Below are 18,498 nucleotides of genomic sequence, written 5' to 3'. Positions count from 1 at the left end.
GCTAGTCCTCCCATATCATGATACTCTCTACTTCCACCTCAGGATCTCCTTCTTATGCTCTGATTTTAATGACATGATATACCCTCAGCAATTAGAGACAGGGAGGGACTGATTAAGATTCCTATACATCCCTATTTAACACTGGATCATATCTAGTCATCACAAAGCATTAATCTCATTGCCCAAACAGACTCAATTAAGGGCATATTTATTTCTCATTATAAAATAAGCAATCACAATCACTACAATCACTACTACAATGCAATTAATACCACTAGCAGCCTCTAAGAAAGTCTTCTGAACTTTAAGGTCACCTATGTTTCTACTACCCATAGAAGTACTACTTAGCTCTAGGCCCCCAACCCTGCAGCTTTCAGCTTCTCTGCTCTTATTCTCCATTACAGGATCATAGATCCTGGATCTGAAAGGAAGCTTGGAGGTCATCAAGTCTAATAAACTCATTTTACAGAACTCTGAGGCCCAGAGAAATTAAGTGATTTGCATAGGGTCACACAGCTAACAAAGGTCTGAACCCAGGTCTTCCAGAGATTAATTTGGGCACTCTGTACATTAGACTATACTGCTTCTTTCTTAGACAAGTAGAAAAGGTTGGAGAGAAACTTACAGGAAGAATGAGTAGGTTGTAGGGCAGAGAAGCCAATCCTTCTAGTCCTGGTAAGATGGACAAAACCACCAACATTGGGGGAGGAGGGGCAGAAGCCTGTCCTTGTGGGATACAGGGGAAAGAGGAATCTTGTAAATCAGCAAACAGGTTATTTCCTCCCACATACCAAACTGAGGGCCTATCAGCAGTTCCCTGAATAGACAGAACACAGCCTTGAATTTGGATCTAGTTACTTCAGCTCATTTCAACAAGATTTTTTTTTTAATTAAATACTTACTATGTATAAGGTACTGAGGATACAAGGACAAAAAAAAATGTTAAATAGTCCCTGTCCTCAAGAAGTTTGTATTCTACTAGGGAAATAGCATATATGTAGGTTAAATAGAAAATACATATCAAAATAAACACAAAGAAATTTGGTGGAAGAAAAACAGAGGGCACACTAAAGCTGAGTGAACCAGGAAAGGGTTCTTGAAGAAGTGTCATTTGGACTGAACCTTGAAGGAAGCAGCAGATTATGAGGTATAGGGGAGGAGGGAGGAGATTCTAGGCATGGAAAGGCAAAGAGGCAAGTGATAGAATATCATTTATGGGGAACAATGAGTAGGTCAGTTTGGCTTTAGAGTATGTGAAGTGGAATAATAAGAAATCAGCCCAGAGAAATCCAAATAAAGGAGTTTGTATTTCATTGTAGAGGAAATAGGGAGCCACTGAGGTTTCCTGAGCAGGGTAATGATTTGATCAAACATGTGCTTTAGGGATATCAATCTGGCACCTGTGTGGAGAATGGATTGGGGGCACAGAGTCCAAATAGAAAGCAATAGTCTAGACAAGAGGCAACACGGGCCTCATTGCCATGTGAGTAGAGAGAAAAGAACAGATGAGAGAGATGCTGAGGAGGTAGAATCTGCAAGAATCCTGGGTGTAGGAGACCCATTTGTTTTAACTGACACCTTTCTTTTCGGCGCTAGAGGGGATTCCACTGAAGGATAAAGACCCACAAACCATTTGACCCAAGTTTGGACACTGCCTTTAGTGAATGGGAAATATCAACCTGCTGAATGGCAAGGGTGGGCCACTGCCTACGGAAAACAGATACGCAATTAGAACTTCAGAGAACTTCGTTATTTAATGGATTAACCCCAGGGACCTGAAATCAACCTTCTGGAGGTTTTGCTCTGATTTTTCCTGGAGACCCAGTGATTTGAGGTCTGCAGTCACTTACTGGTGTTGTGATCTATGTAGTAGCCGCCGACCTGAGGGTCATAGGCCTCTTCCCAACCCAGTGGCAGCTCATCGCTGATGCAGTCAGCGAAGGTGAGAGGTTTCGTGTACCTGGAAGGGGAGAAGAGAGACAGATCCCATCAGCCTGTGACCTTCTGGACACAGAACATTGCAGTTAAAAAGTGCTCTAGACCGGCAATCAGAAGACTTGCATTCCCATCTTAAACCTGCCTACTTATTTCTGCACATAGTAGGTACTTATGAAATGATTATTGAATGATATAACAAAGATTACATGGTAGAGGAATTTAGGAGATAACCACAGGCAGTGGCGTGCAGTGGAGTACAGTGGAAGGGTCACTGGCTCCACTATCTGAGAACCTGCCTTTGATGCTTACTACCCATCTTGGCTTGGGCCGATCACTTCAATGCTTGGGGCCTCAGTTTCCCCATCTCTAAAATGAGAGGTCTGGACTGGATGGTCTCTCCTTTACAGCCCTAAAATTCTACTATCCTTATTTTTTTTGCCCTCTGGGACCCTCACACTCCTCTGTAGTTATAGGTCTTCTAGTCAGAAGGATGCCCAATGACCCAGAGATGCCGTGCTCATCATTCAAAGCACAGAGTTGAGGTTTTGGGGAGAAAGGGTGTTTGTTCCATACCACAAATCACAGCAGCAAAATCAGCTCTCTCAGGGAGGCAGGCCATGGAAAGAATACGGACCTGGAAATCAGGTGATCTGAGTTCAAGCGGGAGGATGGGGAAGGGTCCTGCCGTTAACTAGCAATGCAACTTAGGGGCAAGTAATTTAATTTCTCATTTTCTCGTTTGTAAAATGAAGGATTGGGACTAGATCGTAGGTATAGAGCTAGAAGGGATCTCAGAGGTCACCTAGTCCTCATTTCACAAGCAAGGAGGCTTAAGCCAAGAAAGGCTAACTTGTTCAGGGTCATAAAGACAGTAAGCGTTAGAGGTAGGATGTGAACCCAGGTCCTCTGACACCAGTGCTCTTTCTGCTATACACACTGCTTCATGATGAAAGGTCTCTTCTAGATATAAAATTCTGTGATTACATCTTCCCACTTCTCCCCGCCCCCCTTGTCCCTCCTAATTCCTATCCTAAAGCCTCCTGCCACGTGGACTTCATCACTGATTTCACAAAAGTGTAATGAGCACTCACTCTGCGTAGAACACTGTGCTAGGCTCTGGGGAAGTTACAAAGTTTAGAAAAGGGAAGCGAATAAGCATTTCTATAGCACCTACTACGTTCCAGGCCCTGGGCTATGCACTTAATACAAATATTATCGCATTTGGTCCTCACAACAGCTCCTGGGGAGGTATTATTATCATTATTATTATTTATATTTATTGTTATTTTTATTTAATTTGTTTATATATTTAATATTATAATTATTATTATATTCATTATTATCCCCATTTTTAAGTTGATGAAACTGAGACAAACAGAGGTTAAGCGACTTGCTTGGGGTCCCGCAACTGAGAAGTGACTGATAAGTTGTAGTCCAGATCCCTTTTCCTGATCCTCCCTAGTCAATAGTTATCTCTCCCTCCTTAAACGATCTTTTACTTCCTCTCCACTCACATGTTTGAGGGCAAGGATTATTTTTCATTTTTGTCTGTCTAGCTCTAGATATGATTAGTTGTAATCCCTGCCCCCACACAGATTCCAGTCTAGGAGGAGAATAAGACACAGACACATGACTATAATGCAGAATATTGCATGAGTAAGTGAATTAGAAAGGTAGCAAAGTTCTTTGTGAAGTTCCCAGGGGAAGTCTGTACTGAGTGAAGGGGATCAGGGAGACTTTGTGGAGAAAGTGGGATTTGAGTTCACCTTAAAGTGTAGCTGATGATAATGATAACAACAGTTGATATCACCAAACACATCACTTTAAGGTTACAATGTGCTTTGTATAGATTAAATCCATCATTCCTCAAAACTTCCATGTTTCTGTTGAGGAAATCATTATCCTCCCAGTTCCCCAGGTTTCCAGGTTTGCAAATTTGAGTCCTCTTCCACACTTCCTCTATCTTGCCCTGCATACTCAATCAGCTGCCAGGTCTGTCAATTCTATGTCTACAATGTCTCTCGTATCCACCCCCTCCTCTCCCAATCACGCAACCACTGCCCTCTTCTAGAGCTTCCTCACCTCTTATCAGACTCTTTCAGTTACTTCCCAAATGGTTTCCCTGATCCTAGCCATTCCTCTCTAACCCATCCTTCACACAGCTGCCAATGCAACCTTCATGTCAAATCTCCTACTTAAGACTCTTCATGGTTTTCTCAAAATGGAAACTTATAGTTTTATATTGAATCCTTTCTCATGTTCTTCTGAGTGCATGGCAAAGTTCTTTTTTTTTTCCTTTCCTCATCTCGTATTTAAGTTTAAAATGAATTTACAAAATTTACAAAAAAAATAAGACTCTTCGGCAAGCATAAAAATAAACTATACAAACTCTTCAGTTTGGCATTTAAAGCCTCTAGAGATATGGCTCCAGCCTACCTCTTTTCACATTATTCTCCTTCACATATTCTGTCTTTCAGACAAACGACCTCCTTTGCTGTTCCCCAAAGCTGATATTCTGTCACCCATCTTTGTACCCATGCATAGTCTATCTCCTTGTCCGGAGTATATTCCCTCTTTACCTGTTTTTTTTTAATTATTAAATTTTATTTTTTAATTTATGGAATAAAACAAGCATTTCCATAAGATAGTACAATAAAAAAGATTGCATATCAAACTCCAAATCTACTAAGCGCAACTTGCTATTACTTTCAAATATACAACAAAATTGTCATGTAACCTTTTTTCTTCTTTCTTCCCCCTTCCCCCACCCTAAAGATGGCTACCATTAGACACAAATAAGTACGCATATATGTATGTATATGCATATATGTAAAATTATTCTATACTTACTTCCATTTATCAGTTCTCTGCCTTGAGTGTTCTGAGGGTCAACTCAGGTGTCACCTCCTGCAGGAAGCTTTACTGATCCCTTATGAGTTATCTTTTCTTCCTTAAATGAGTTACTTACTTATCACCTACAAATTGCATCTCCCAGCCAAATGAAAATTCCTTGACTGCCGTGATAGGTTTTCATCTTTGTGTGGCTCTAGCATCTGGTGCCTGGTACAATTCACAGAGGCAGCTAGGTGCTGGGCCTGGAGTCAGGAAAACCTGGGTTCAGATCTGTATTGGACACTTTCTATCCGTGTGACCCTGGACAAACCTCTGAACCTCTGTCTGCCTCAGTTTCCTCATCTGTAAAATGGGGATGATAATAATAGCACCTACTTCCCAAGGTCGTTGTGAGGATCAGATGAGATAATATTTGTAAAGTGCTTAGCACGGGGCCTGGCACATAGTAGGTCTTAACAAATGTTTATTCCACCCTCCAGAGGAGCCCCTCCTGTGTTGAATGCATAGAAGGGGAAGGAAAACATTTAAGGCACAGGAAATAGATGTGAAAAGCACAGCGCTAGGAAAGAATGTGGCATGTTTAGGAGACAGAGAATAGATTAGTGTGTCAGGGAACTGTGTGAAGGGGAAACAATATGGTTGGAAAGTATTGTGGAGGGCCTTGAATGCCAGACAAAGTTTGAGCTTTACTCAGGAGGCAATAGGCAGCCAGAGTAAAATGTTAAATAGGAGGATGATGTGACCAGAAAGATAAATTCAGCTGAGATATAAATGATGGATCAGAGAGGGGATAGAGTAGAGCCAGGAGGACAAATCAGACTAATGTGACAATGCCCATCCTCCAGTTTGACATTTTGGGAGGGATCACATAGGACCACAGGATTGCAAATTTAGAGCTGGAAGTCTCTCTGAATCTGCCCAGGTTAACCCCTTCATTTTCCAGCTAAGGAAACTGAGGCCCAGAGAGGTCAAGTGATTTTTCCCAAGGTCACATAGGTAGGAAGTTGCAGAGACAGGATTTAAATTCAGGTGCCCAGACTCCAAATCCAGCACTCTTTTCACCATCCTATACCATTGTTATTAGGCAGACCTAGGTGGCCAACAAGGGGGCAAAAACAGCATAACCAGTTAAAAGGTTTAGGGACTAAGCCTGAGATTTCACTATAGAGAACTCCCATCTGAAGTTGCAGAAGGCAAAACACCTAACTTGCAATTTATATCCTTAGAGATTGCCTAAGGCACTAAAAGGTTAAGTGACTTGCCCAGGGTCACAATGCCAAGATTTATCTGAGTTCTGAGGCAAGCTCTTTTATATTGCCTCTCTGACTTGTTAATGAGCAACAAAAAATACCCATGATGTACCAAGGTATTGAAGAGGGGCAAGGGGAGCCAGGAGTACAGGGATAGGAGGTATTTCTGAAATTCCCCGTGAGGTAGTACTTTGAGCCTCTTAGTGGCTCCCGACAAATATTTTGTTCTTCTATAGAGATTGAAGGGGATTTATTACTCTTTTTTGCAGATGGATAGACTGAGTCACAAAGAAGGGCAAGGAGGAGGAGGAGAAAATACATGAAACAGGACCCATATTTCCTGATTCCCTGTCTCAAGGGCTTCTCTCTAGATCAGGGGATCTTAACATGGGGTCTGTGAACTTGTTTTTGAAAAAACTGTTTTCCTTATTGTATTTCGATATAATTAGTTTCCTTTGTAATTGTGTGTATTTTGTTTTATGCATTTAAAAACATTATTCTATAGGTTTCACCAGGCCTATGAGACTCTCTTGGCACTCTGGTGCCTTCTCAGAATAATGTTTTAAAATAATTGCAAGAAATTCTAGAATTTAATTAGATGTTAATGAAAATCAAGATGTAATGTTTTTCCCAACCAAGTTCACCAGCCTCTTAGAATTTATTCAGTGACCCCTCGAAGGTCCATGGACCCCAGGTTGAAACTCCCTACTCTCGACCATCATGGGAGACGATAATAACAACTGACATTTATCTAACACTCCAGTGTTTCTGAGGCACTTTGTGTGTTACTTCATTGGCTCTTTACAACCACCATGTTTGATAAATTCTATAGTTATTATTATCCTATATTACAGAAGTGGCAACTGAGAGGTTAGGTGACCTTCCCAGGGCCACATGGGTGCTAAGCGTCTGAGGTGAGATTTAAACTCAATTTTTCGTAGTCTACGTACCACATCTGAAAGAGATATAAAATATGTGGCTCATAAGCTGAGTGTGACACCCCTGCTCTACATCATGTTATCTCTCTGTGTTTGATATACAGTAGGCACTTAATAAATGCCTGGGGTTTTTTAAATTTTTATTTATTTTATTTTTAATTTATGGAATAAAACAAGCATTTCTATAATAGTACAATAAAAAGATGATGGCACATGGAATTGCAAATCTATTATGTACAACTTTCTATTCCTTTTAAATATATAATAAAATAATCACATACATTTATTTTTTTCCCTTTCTCCCCTTCCCCCCAACTCTAGAGTTGGCTTACAAGAATCCAATCAAAACAACATATTAAAAAAGTGGGGGGATGGACCTAAAAAGTCAAACTAAAAATCTATTCTGAAAAATGCCCTCAGCCTGTGTAACCACAGCATTTGTGTGTTGTATAATGTTGTGAGAAGTCAGGGGTTCCCTAAGGACGGGGGCAGGAGGTAGGTAAATTGTCAGGTGACACCTAATACACTCATTATTGAGGAAGCCCCCAAGAATCAAAACACAACTCATTTCATGTTCCCTGACATCCCCTCCAAAGAAATATATTCCCTCAGAGGAAGAAACTCATGATATCTAGACTGGTTTCACCTACTACATTATCTGGCTACCTTTGTGGAATTAAGTATCACTCTGGGGAAAAGGAAGAAAATGAGGGAGAAAAAGATTGGGAAATTCTTGCAAAGCTGACTTGAACAGTTGTAACCAAGGGGCTGTTATGCAGGATTGGGCAAGATTCCAGGGCAGTTCCTCCAAGGAGGTTTCAGAGCTTCTCTGATGGCCTGCCTTCCCTGCTCGACCCCCCACCCTCCAGAAACAAACGGCTACTTTACATCAATTCCTTCCCTTCCTTAGACTTGTCTAAGTGTGACTCTGGCTCTCTCTCTCCCACTGCAGGGAGTGAGGACCAGGATTGTGAGCCAAGACTATGGCTCCACCTTTTTGTTCAATGATCCCGTAAAATGGCTTTTAAAGAAAAAGCCACACATACCACACTGGGTTACTGTATCTACTGACAATTCATAACGCGGTGTGGGAAAGTATAAGCCCTGGCCACCAGACTGAGGCTCGTTCTCTCTCTATCCAGCTTTCATTACGCTGTGCTCTCAAAAGCTGGGCCTTTCAGCCTGCCAGCTAGACTATGAATCTTATTATACACAGTTTGCAACACAGAAAACCAAGATGAGATTGCAATTCCTAAAGTCTTGACTGCATTTACATATAATCATGCAAAATCATTCATTGAGTTCTTACTGGGTGTGTGGCACTGATGCTCCAAAAATTGAATGTTTCAGAAACAATTTCCACCTGCAAAAATCATTCATCAATGAATGTCTCCATCCTAAGTCCTAAAGAAGATTGGGCATGGGGAAGATGAGAAAAACAAACAATAGGAAAATAGGTGGCAAATAGATAGTCTTGAAGCTAGGCTAGGACTATTCCAGAGGGTATGGGGCATGTGCCCAGAAAATGGGGGGGTGGGGGATGGAGAGAAATGGAAGTTCAAACTTTTCCACAAGGGGATGGAGGTTTAGTCCCTCAACATTTATTGTAAAAGTCTGGCCTATTGGGGGATTTGCTCACTAAGCTCTGCTCCCCTGCCTGGTGCCTATGAAAGAGAAAAGGGCTGAGATTCCCTGAAAGTGCCATCAACTTGCTGTTTTTGTGGGTGCATCTAGGAAAAAGGCTAGGCCAGAAAAACCATAAATCTGTTGCTTTGTATATATTCCCTGAAGTCTGCTTTGTATATATTCCCTGAAGTCAGACAGATTTGCTATCACTTTTTAAAAGAAATTATCCCCTTACTGCAGTAATCATATTACTAAAGGCAGTAACTTCGATCCCCTCCAATTCAGTGATTGTCAAGGCCCACAGAAGCTGACCCATGTTCAGGCTTTTACTACATGGGCAACATTAGATGCTGGTGCTTTTTCATCTTCTCATAGAATGAAGGAAAGGAAGGAAATGATCATTTAGGATTAGGGTTAGAGTTAGAGTTTAGGCACAGGGGTAGGGAACCTGTGACCTCAAGGCCACATGTGGCCTCCTAGGTCCTTGGGTGCAGCCTTTTGACTGAGTCCAAGTTTTACAGAACAAATCCTTGTATTAAGGGGACTGGTTCTGTGAAGTTTGGATTCAGTCAAAGGGCCACACTTGAGGACCTAGAGGGCCTTAAGACTGCAGGTTCCCCACCCCTGGTAGGGTTAGGATTGGGTATTAAGTTACTATTATATGCCAAGAACTTTACAGATATTATCTCAGTTGATCCTTACAACAACGCTGGGAGGTATCATGATCCCTGTTTTACAGTTAAGGAAACTGAGGCAAACAAAGGTTAAGTGACCTCCCCAGGGTCACACAACTAGTAAGTTTCTGAGGCTGGATGTGAACTCAGGTCTTTCTGCCTCCAGGCCCAGAACTCTATCTACTGGGTCACCTAGAGGCCAAGGAAGCACCCTAGGAACCAATTTCTCCCAGGACCTGAATGCTCAGCAACTTGTGTTGTAAAGGTAGTTTACCTTTCCTCTCCTTCCTTATTTGAAGGGTAAACTTTATTTTTATATATATATATGTTTGATGTTTTTCATGAAGTTAATGAACAATTAAAAAATACTTATGAAGTACTTAAATATTCCGGGTACTGTTCTAAGCACTAGGGATGGGATAGAAAGGAAGGTAAAAACAATCCTTACTTTCAGGAAGTTAATATTCTAGTGAGGGAAAACAATATGAAGATAATTTTTCGCACAAAAAATATATACAGAGTAGATGGAAGGTAACCTTGGAAGTTGGAGGGTGAGGGAGGGGAGGGACCAGGAAAGGCTTTCTGCAGAAAGTGAGACTGGAACTTAGTCTTAAAAGGAGGCAAGAAATCTTAGGGGTAGGGAGGGAAAGCATCCCAAACAGGGGGGACAGCCAGTGCAAAAGAAAGAAGATGGGAGATGGAGTATGGTGGGCAAGGAATAGCAAAAAGATCAGTAAACAGTTCAAGGAGGGGAGAGAAGTGTAAGGGGGAGCTAGGTGGTGCAGTTGGGTAGAGCACCAGGCCTGGAGTCAGAAAGACTCATTTTCCTGAGTCCAAGTCTAACCTCAGATACTTCCTAGCTGTGTGATCCTGGGCAAGTCACTTAACCCTCTTTGCCTCAGTTTCTTCATCTGTAAAATGACCTGGAGAAGGAAATGGCAAATCACTCCAGTATCTTTGACAAGAAAACTCCAAATGGCGTCATAAAGAATTAGACATGACTGAAAAACAACTGAATGACAAAACAAGTATAAGAGGAAAGATAGAAAGGGGCCAGCTTGTGAAGGGCTTTAAATGCCAAATATATAAGATAGAAGTTATACATACATACATATATACAAACACACATACACACATATATGAATATATAAATTTAAATAAAATATATAATTAGAAGAAATCGAGAAACACAAACATTACAATGTACAAAGAACAAAAAAGAGAATATGTTAAACTATGAGTATACAGTTTGGTTTTTTAAAAAAGCATACTAAATTTGACAGAGTAGTAACAAAATTGTTCTGCTTGTCTGTGTCCTAGTCAGCACTTCCTCTTCTGTAAATTTAAATTTTTAAAAATTAATATCCTTTATTTTTTCGTAACCTGTTATCTCCTAAGTTATCTCTCCTCCCTTGCTCTCCCAGAAAATCATCTCTCATAATCTGAGTTTTTAAACAAAGCTAAGCAAAACTGCCCAGCACACCAACCAAGTCCATCACTATATGGAGTGTTCCACAGCCCTAGTCATCCATCTCTACAAAGAAAGAAGAGAGATACCAAAGTTTGGTCATTATTGCTCCACAGCACTCTGTTTTGACTTTATTTTTGTGTTTTGTTTATGTTATAACCAACATGCATATTGTTTTCCTGGTTCTATTTACTTAATTTTACACCAGTTCATATAAGCCTTCCTTGCCCTTATAGCACAGTGATATTTGAGGTATGCAATTTAATCTCCCTTAATTAAAACTTCAACCTTCAAAAGATAGAAGAGGTAATGAAGAGAACTGCTAATCTGGTCTGATTCTGGTGATGAAGTAAAACTTGCTGATAAAACAGAAAGGATGGAAATCTTGGCGGGGGGTGGGGGGGAAGGGTGGAATTGACCACTCCACTTCAGAAAAGGAGCAGAAAGCCAGATATAGTCTGAAATGCACCCTATATTATGGAAGAACAGGTTTCAAAGGCTTCATAGAGATGGATGGGAAGGATGACATGGCTTAAAATTCTATAGGGTCAGAAGGGGATGAATTCCAATGAAGAATGAAATTCTGATAACACAAATATGAACAATTCTGATGAGGAAGAAAAGGTGAAGCTATCTAAACAGTTTTATGAGGATATGCTCATTTAAGAAATTGGATTATATGAATATATATGTATTACATATGCATAAATGATGAAAGAAATGGTAGGTAATGAAGGACAAATGAACAAAAGGGGCATGGTTTTGTAAGAATATGGTCAGAAGAGCTCAGAATCAGCTTAGGTTAGCAAAGAATGCTAAAAAGCCTCCTATCCAAATTTTTAAAATTTATTTTAGGGACAGGGTAAATGAAGATCAAAGAAGGGCTAAGACTACTGCTCTGGGTTAATAGAATGATGACGCTAATGTATGACAGAGGAAAGGGAGAACTACTTAATTTTTGTTTTCTCAGCCAAGAAGAATGATCTTCAAAATGAAAAAGGACAAAACAAAAGATGATCACGGGGGAGTTGGTCCCCGAGATAACTGAAATGAAAGCCATTCCCTTCTAGTTGGTGTTGTTCAGTTGTTTCAGTTGTGTCCAACACTTTATGATCCCATTTGGGGTTTTCTTGGCAAAGATACTGGAGTGGTTTGCCATTTCCTTTTCCAGCTCATTTTACAGATGAGGAAGCTGGGGCAAAGAGCGTTAAGTGACTTGCCTACAGTCATACAGCTAGTAAGTATCTGAAGCTAGATTTGAACTTAGGAAGATGAGTCTTCCTGACTCCAGGCCTGACACTCTATCCACTGAACCACCTTGCTGCCCTAACTCAGTAATTTTAACTCAGTAAGTTGCTCTTAGCCTCAGTTTTCTCATCTGTAAAGTGAGGGGGTAAGCCAGATTGCCTCTTTAATCTAGCTATAGATCTGTGATCCTGTGGGCTACATCCCAGGGCATTGAGAAAACTTATAGGTGTCTGTGATCTTTGTAAAAAATCTGGGGAAAACTTAAGTACCTCAAGACAGAAGATGGGTAACTGATATTCCAATTCTAAAATAATGGATAAGGGTGATGTTTTCAAACAATTGGCTGGTGAGCTTGACTTGGATTCCCAGCAAAATTTTAGAACAAATTTATCATAAAAAGGATAATTTGTCAGCATTTAGAAAAGGAAACAGTGATTGCTAAGATCTAAAATGACTTCTGCCATACTAATCTCATTTCCTTTTTTTTTAAAATAGGATTAAACAGGTAGATCAGGGTAATGAAATAGGCATAAAACTCCATGACTTCATTTTTTAAAAAATTGGTAAAGTCTCTTATGTTTTCTTTATGGAAGAGATGGAGACATGGGTTAGAGGATTATATAATTAGATGGCTTTATTCTAGAAATGATTAGACACAAATGGTAGCCATTAATGCGTCAGTGTCTTTGGATGTGTTACATGGATGTGACATGCTTATTTCGTGGGTAACAAACCCCTTGGATAATCTCATGGACCAAAAAAGATCTTTACAGCCTAGGACAATGGGCCAAATCTCAAATATTCAAGTAAAATGAAATTTAATAGGACTAAGAGAAAAATAAAACAGTTGCGTTCAAAAAAAAAATTAACTGCATAAGTACATAATGAAGAAGCTATTTGCTATATAACATTTCCTGGGGTTTCAGTAGACTGCAAGCACAATGAGTCAGCATTGTGACTCAGTGGTCCAAAACAGACAATGTGATCTTAGGGAGGCATAACATCCAGTATGAAGGAGATGATAATCCTGTCATACTATGGTCAACCCACATCTACAGGACCGTGTTAAATTCTGGGTGCTACCCTATTAGAAGGAAAGTGACAAGAAGAGGGCATTAAGATGGAAAAAGGACTGGAGACCATGCCATGTCTGAAGAGCAGCTAGAGGAACTGGGGATGCTTAGTATGGAGACCAGAAGACTGAGGAAGAATAATGCCTTCAAGTATATGAAGAGTTATCACATGGCAATGGGATTAAATTTGTCTTGCTTTGCCTCAGAGGACAGAACTAGGAGCAATGAGGAGAAATCGCAGAGAAACAGATCTAGGTTGGAAAACCTTCTTTAAAAATTAGGGCTGTTTGGGAGAGGAAGGGCCTGTCAGGATGTGATGTGTTCCACTTCCAGTGATGGCTGTATGACTACTTGCTTAGGAATGCTGTAGGTTTTTATTTTTCAGCTGTAGGTTGGACTGGATGACCTCTCTATGATTCCTTCTAACTCTGAGATTCTATAACCAGACTGCTTTCCTCTAACTCTTAGATTATACCATCTGGGTTTGAGTTCACATCTACCCTCTTGTGATAAAGACTGATACTGTTATTAGCATTGAGTCCTATGGGCTTTCATATATGTTTGTGTGTGTATATATACACTTGGGTTTGTGAACTTGATCATGAGCCCCTGTTACACTTTTTTAACCCATATTCGAACCTGACATTCCCGAGCCATTCAATTCATTGTACACAATCAGCTTCTGGTAGTCAGGTGCACTCATTTGTTCCCTGGAAGACACATTGTAGGGTTGCTAGGAGGGTAGCGGGTGTAATTGGGTGAGAAAGATGATGATAATGATAAGGTGATGGAGAAAACTGTTAGCACTGTCTATGAACCACCTGGTTAGAATTTCACTTTCTCTCAAGCCTTGAAGTGAAACAAATTGGGACAGGGTATTTGAGGCAAGAGCAGCAGAAGGAGGCAGTCCTAATCAACAATGAATCAGGCAATCTGACTGCCAAGCTGATGGACGTCCCGTGACTCCAGTGGCCACATAAGCATACATCAATTAGAATTTAGTGGGGGGTGGGGGGGAGGGGGGTTTGCTTTGTCACACTGTCAGAATACCAAATACTGAAATGGTGTGAGATAAGATAAAACAAACAACCTATTAAAAAAAACCCACCAGAAACGGATATTGCTCATTGCTTTTTTCATAAGACAGTTGGTAAAGACTAGATAAGGCCAATAATGACTCAAGAACCCTATAGCGGTCTAGATTAAATACAAATGCAAGGACATTGGTCTCTTGGCTGTGGTTATTCTCTCCTCCTCAGCATGCAGAAAGCAAGAAAACTGTCCATGCAGTGAAGCACTGGGGCAGGGAATGTTCTTCCTTCCTCATGCAAAGACACAAAAGACAGAATTATTCTTCAACACAAATTGGGTTCTGGGATCCATATGGTGCCAAACTCCCACTGCCAGTCAGCTGAGAAGTTAAAGTATCTGAAGGAAAGGTTTTGATCATCCAAAACTCAGGAAAAGACTTTTTTTTTAAAGTACAAACCCCACCAATTCTGAGAAGCTGTTTCAAACTTGTTCTTATCCCGGTTGAAATTTCAGTGTGTGAAGGCATAAACATAGTTACATTTATTATCACACTAGATAAGAGACATTATATTGTAACAGGAAAAGTATAAGCATTTATATAATGCTACGTGTTTCATGAATATTATCTCCTTTGATCTGTGAAACAACCCACTTAACAGTTGAAGCAACTGAGCTAAACAGAGGTTAAGTGACTTGCCCAGGGTCACACAGCTAAGTGTCTGAGGTTGGATTTGAACTCAGGTCTTCCTGACAACAGGCCTGGGGCTCTATATACTGTGTCACCTAGCTGCCTCTGGATAGGATGATGGAACCCAGGAAGATTGGGGTCCAAATTCTCACCTCAGAACTTATTAGCTGCAGGATCCTGGCTGAGTCACTAAATCTCTTTGTATCTCAGTTTCCTCATCTGAAAAATGAGAGGGATTGGATTCGATGGTCTTGAAGATTTCTTCCAGCTCTAAATCTATAGTCCTGAGACTTTCTCCCTGATCATCTGTATGCAATGCAACAATACAGAAGTGGGATGAATTGGGGCATGGCATTTAAGACTGTGAGGAAGAAGAATGCAGGCTGAAGGTCAGAAATTCCTTTAAACCTCAACTCAGGTGTCACCTCCCATGGGAAGCCTTTCTTTTATCCTTTCAGTTGTTCAAGCTCTCTTTTTCCTTAAATTACTGTGTTCAGGGAAGGGATGGTTTTCCATTTTGTCTCTACATTCCCAAGACCCTAGCTCAGTAGCAGGAACTGAGTAAAGGTTTGTTGAATGAATGAATGACAACACTTTTTGGAAGACATAGATTAAGAAAAATAAAGAAGGCACCAGGTCTTCAAACTAAGAAGCCTTTACTATGTGACGTGGGTGAAACACCAGGGTCTTGAGGCACCCTCTACCATTAAGCTGAAGATAAACCTAGAGGAGAATGAAAAGCTCTTTTATGGGGAAAGATTAAAGGAGTAAATTGTGCTGCTTATAAGAAATCCTGACAATAAGAATCTCAAATGGCACAAATGCCAAGAGGAAGATGAATTATTCAGTGTGGCAAACATATCATTAGGAAAAGTAGGATGGAAAGCAAAATCTGAAACTGAACAATGATTCTTAGAAAAAAAAACTTGCTAGATAAAGAGCAAACTCCACTATAGACCTATCTGACCCCTCCTGCCCCTCCTCCTAGGAAATTCTGGGTGTTTCTGCAGCCCAAGATCTTTCTTCTTGGGCAAAAAACCCCCAAGCCTTTGTGATCGGAAGACATGCCTGCTTTGTCCCTATGGCCAGAGTTCAATGATCCACCAAAATTCAACATGGGTCTCCGGAACCCATGTTTTAACCTGTAGGAAAAACTCAGTCACAAAGTGAAATTAACCAAATGCCAAAACTATGAGAGGTGAGAGTAGGAGAGAAAGCCAAGCAAGATCCGGTTCTGCCTCTTAATTACAAATCTCATATTGAACACAAACATTCCTGAATGTTTCATAATGGGTGCTCCTGGAAAACATCCCAGGATATGTAACCTTGAGGATATAGAGGAGATTTTTAGATGTTGCATATATGTGTTTAAGGAGGAGAAGCAAGTGCATTCCACCCTTGGAGAAGCCCTAGCCCCTCAGATGGTGGGGGTGGGGGGAAGGGAGACAGCCCCCTCATGGGGATGGAGGGGAGAGAATGGACTATGTTGCAGGGGACATATCAACCCTTCTGTTTCCCAACTCTCCTCTGAGAAGTGTACTCCCAACTGGACATTGAGAATATCAATGTTGATAACAATATGGTCTGCAGTCAACAATCAGATATTTTAAAGAGGCTCAAGGTTTTTTCTACAGTCTAACAATAAAACCCATAAGACTGCTGTAATGTGCATTTCATAATTTCTTTCAAAGCATTTGGGATTCTTTTCAAAAGCTCTTTAGGAGCCCCCATTCTAGATTCTACTCTGGGTATAGATGGGCTGGCTAAAGACTCAGAAGCACTTACAAACTAACCTACCACACAAACCCCTATTCCCGAGCCTGTATTACCTGCAGGTCTGAAGGGCTCCCCCATTCACTCACCTCACCTTCCTCTCCCTCCCCCTTCTCCTCCCATGCTGTGCTGTGGCTCAGCCTAGACCAGCCAGATGCCTCCCGTGAGCTCCCTGAAAGAGAAAGCCCAAGACACCTGCCCATTTATGTGCACATGTGTGCACATACAGGACAAAGTGGCACATTCCTCCAACCTGTCTCTGCTGTGAGTGTAAGCACTCACAGTGAGGGAGGGAGCACCTGGCAGGGGAAGGGGGTGGAGGAGTGGGGTGAAATCTCATCAGCTTCTAACCTGACCCTAGCCTCACATTCTTAGCCCATCCAAGCTTCTAGGTTAATGATGCCTCATAAGCTCAGGCATAAACAAGCAAGCCTTCCCTCACTGCCCAGGGGTAATTCACATACATATTTCCCATAACTCGGATTTCACAACCCGGCTCAGTTACACTCCTTCACCTCCAGGCTGTTGGAAGCCATAAAACGAGGTTACTAAGTAGACACAGCTCATTTTGTGAAAATGAAGGCTAGGTGGGCAGGCAGAAATTCTAGGGTCTGGAACCTATTCATTATGCTACTTTCCCTCTTTGCTGCCTATCTTCAGGATAAGAGCACTAACTCTAGAGTCAGAGGTCCTGGGTTCAAATCTCATTTACTGTGATCTTGGGTGACCTTGGGCAAATCACTTTAAACTCCCTGGGACTCAGTTTCCTTATCCATAAAATGAGGGACTTAGAGATCTGTTCCTGCTCTTGATCTATGATTTTGGAAGCCTCTTCACACCCTTCAGTCAATCAGCCAATAGAATTTATGGAGCTTCTTCTACTTGTCCCATGCTAAACCCTTGTGAAGGATGTACACTCAAGGGTCGCCTGCCCTCAAGGAGATTACTATCTAGGTGGAGAAACAGGAACGAAACAATTTTCAAATGAAACAGTGAACAAGCTTTTCTACCACTTTGATAACTTAAAGGCTGCAGTTCCCAGGTCTCTGGTATCCTCAGTTTATGTGGGGTTTTTTCACTGTTTGAACTAGATTATTTCCACTTGCGAAATTATTTCTAGAGGAAAGATAAGGAGAAGAAGTTGGAAGGAAGTTTCCAAAGCTTCCCCGCTCCCTCTTACAAATCAGTTCTCTTCACTCCACCGTTCTTTGGCTTTTCTGCTCATACCCAAGTCCCAGTCATGTTACCTTCCCTTCCCTTCCCTCCTTCCAAATTCCTAAGACATCATTCATTCCTCAGAACCTCTCCAACTTCCCTCCCTAAGTTTGTGAAGGACATCTGTGTCACCCTTTTCACTTTCGAGCCTAAGGATCCTGAACCAGACACCAGTACAATGTTTGTTTCGGCTTACTTTGATGTACCATCTCTGTCTGGAATCTTTTCAGTACAAACTCTTTAAAGAAAAAAAAAAGAGAATTTCTAATATAGTTTACTGAGGGGAATCAACTCTAATTGCCTAATGGTAGAATTATCTGAAAAAGGATACAAAGGCTTCATCAGATTGCCATAAGGGTCGATGGCACAGAAAGGTTAAGAAACCCTATTTGAGATTGTCTCTGAGATCCCTTGCAGGGCTAACATTCCCATGATCCTTTTCATGGAGGTGTCAAAGTGGGACTGTCTTAGGGGCTGATTTCTACTCTAATCTTAATAGTTCTTAGTACTCTGTCTGGTCTCTTTTCCCCGAATGCTGTGGGCTAGCATTAATTCTTAATGGTAGAGCCTTCCCTCTATTAATTATTTCCTATTTATCCTGAATATAGCTTGCTTTGTATATATCTGTATGCTTTCTAATAGAGATGTGGGAAGGGGAATTCATTCATTTATATATTTCCTTAGCTCCTATCATTTGCACAAGGCATTATATTGGATCCTAG

At 41.0% G+C, this 18,498-nt stretch overlaps 1 protein-coding gene across 1 annotated transcript in view; it reads right to left on the bottom strand.

Moving 5' to 3' along the window:
• Positions 1 to 18,498, bottom strand: part of WWC1 (WW and C2 domain containing 1) — a 143,143-nt gene that overhangs the window by 62,405 nt on the left and 62,240 nt on the right. The window contains exon 2 of the mRNA XM_036753105.1: positions 1,851 to 1,960. Coding sequence (XP_036609000.1) covers positions 1,851 to 1,960 — 110 coding nt within the window. The remainder of the gene's footprint in view (positions 1 to 1,850; positions 1,961 to 18,498) is intronic.

The sequence above is a fragment of the Trichosurus vulpecula genome, chromosome 3 (assembly GCF_011100635.1).
Source record: "Trichosurus vulpecula isolate mTriVul1 chromosome 3, mTriVul1.pri, whole genome shotgun sequence".
Classification (NCBI taxonomy): domain Eukaryota; kingdom Metazoa; phylum Chordata; class Mammalia; order Diprotodontia; family Phalangeridae; genus Trichosurus; species Trichosurus vulpecula.
The sequence above is the reverse complement of the archived record's forward strand: the minus strand, read 5'-3'. Positions and strand labels throughout refer to the sequence as shown.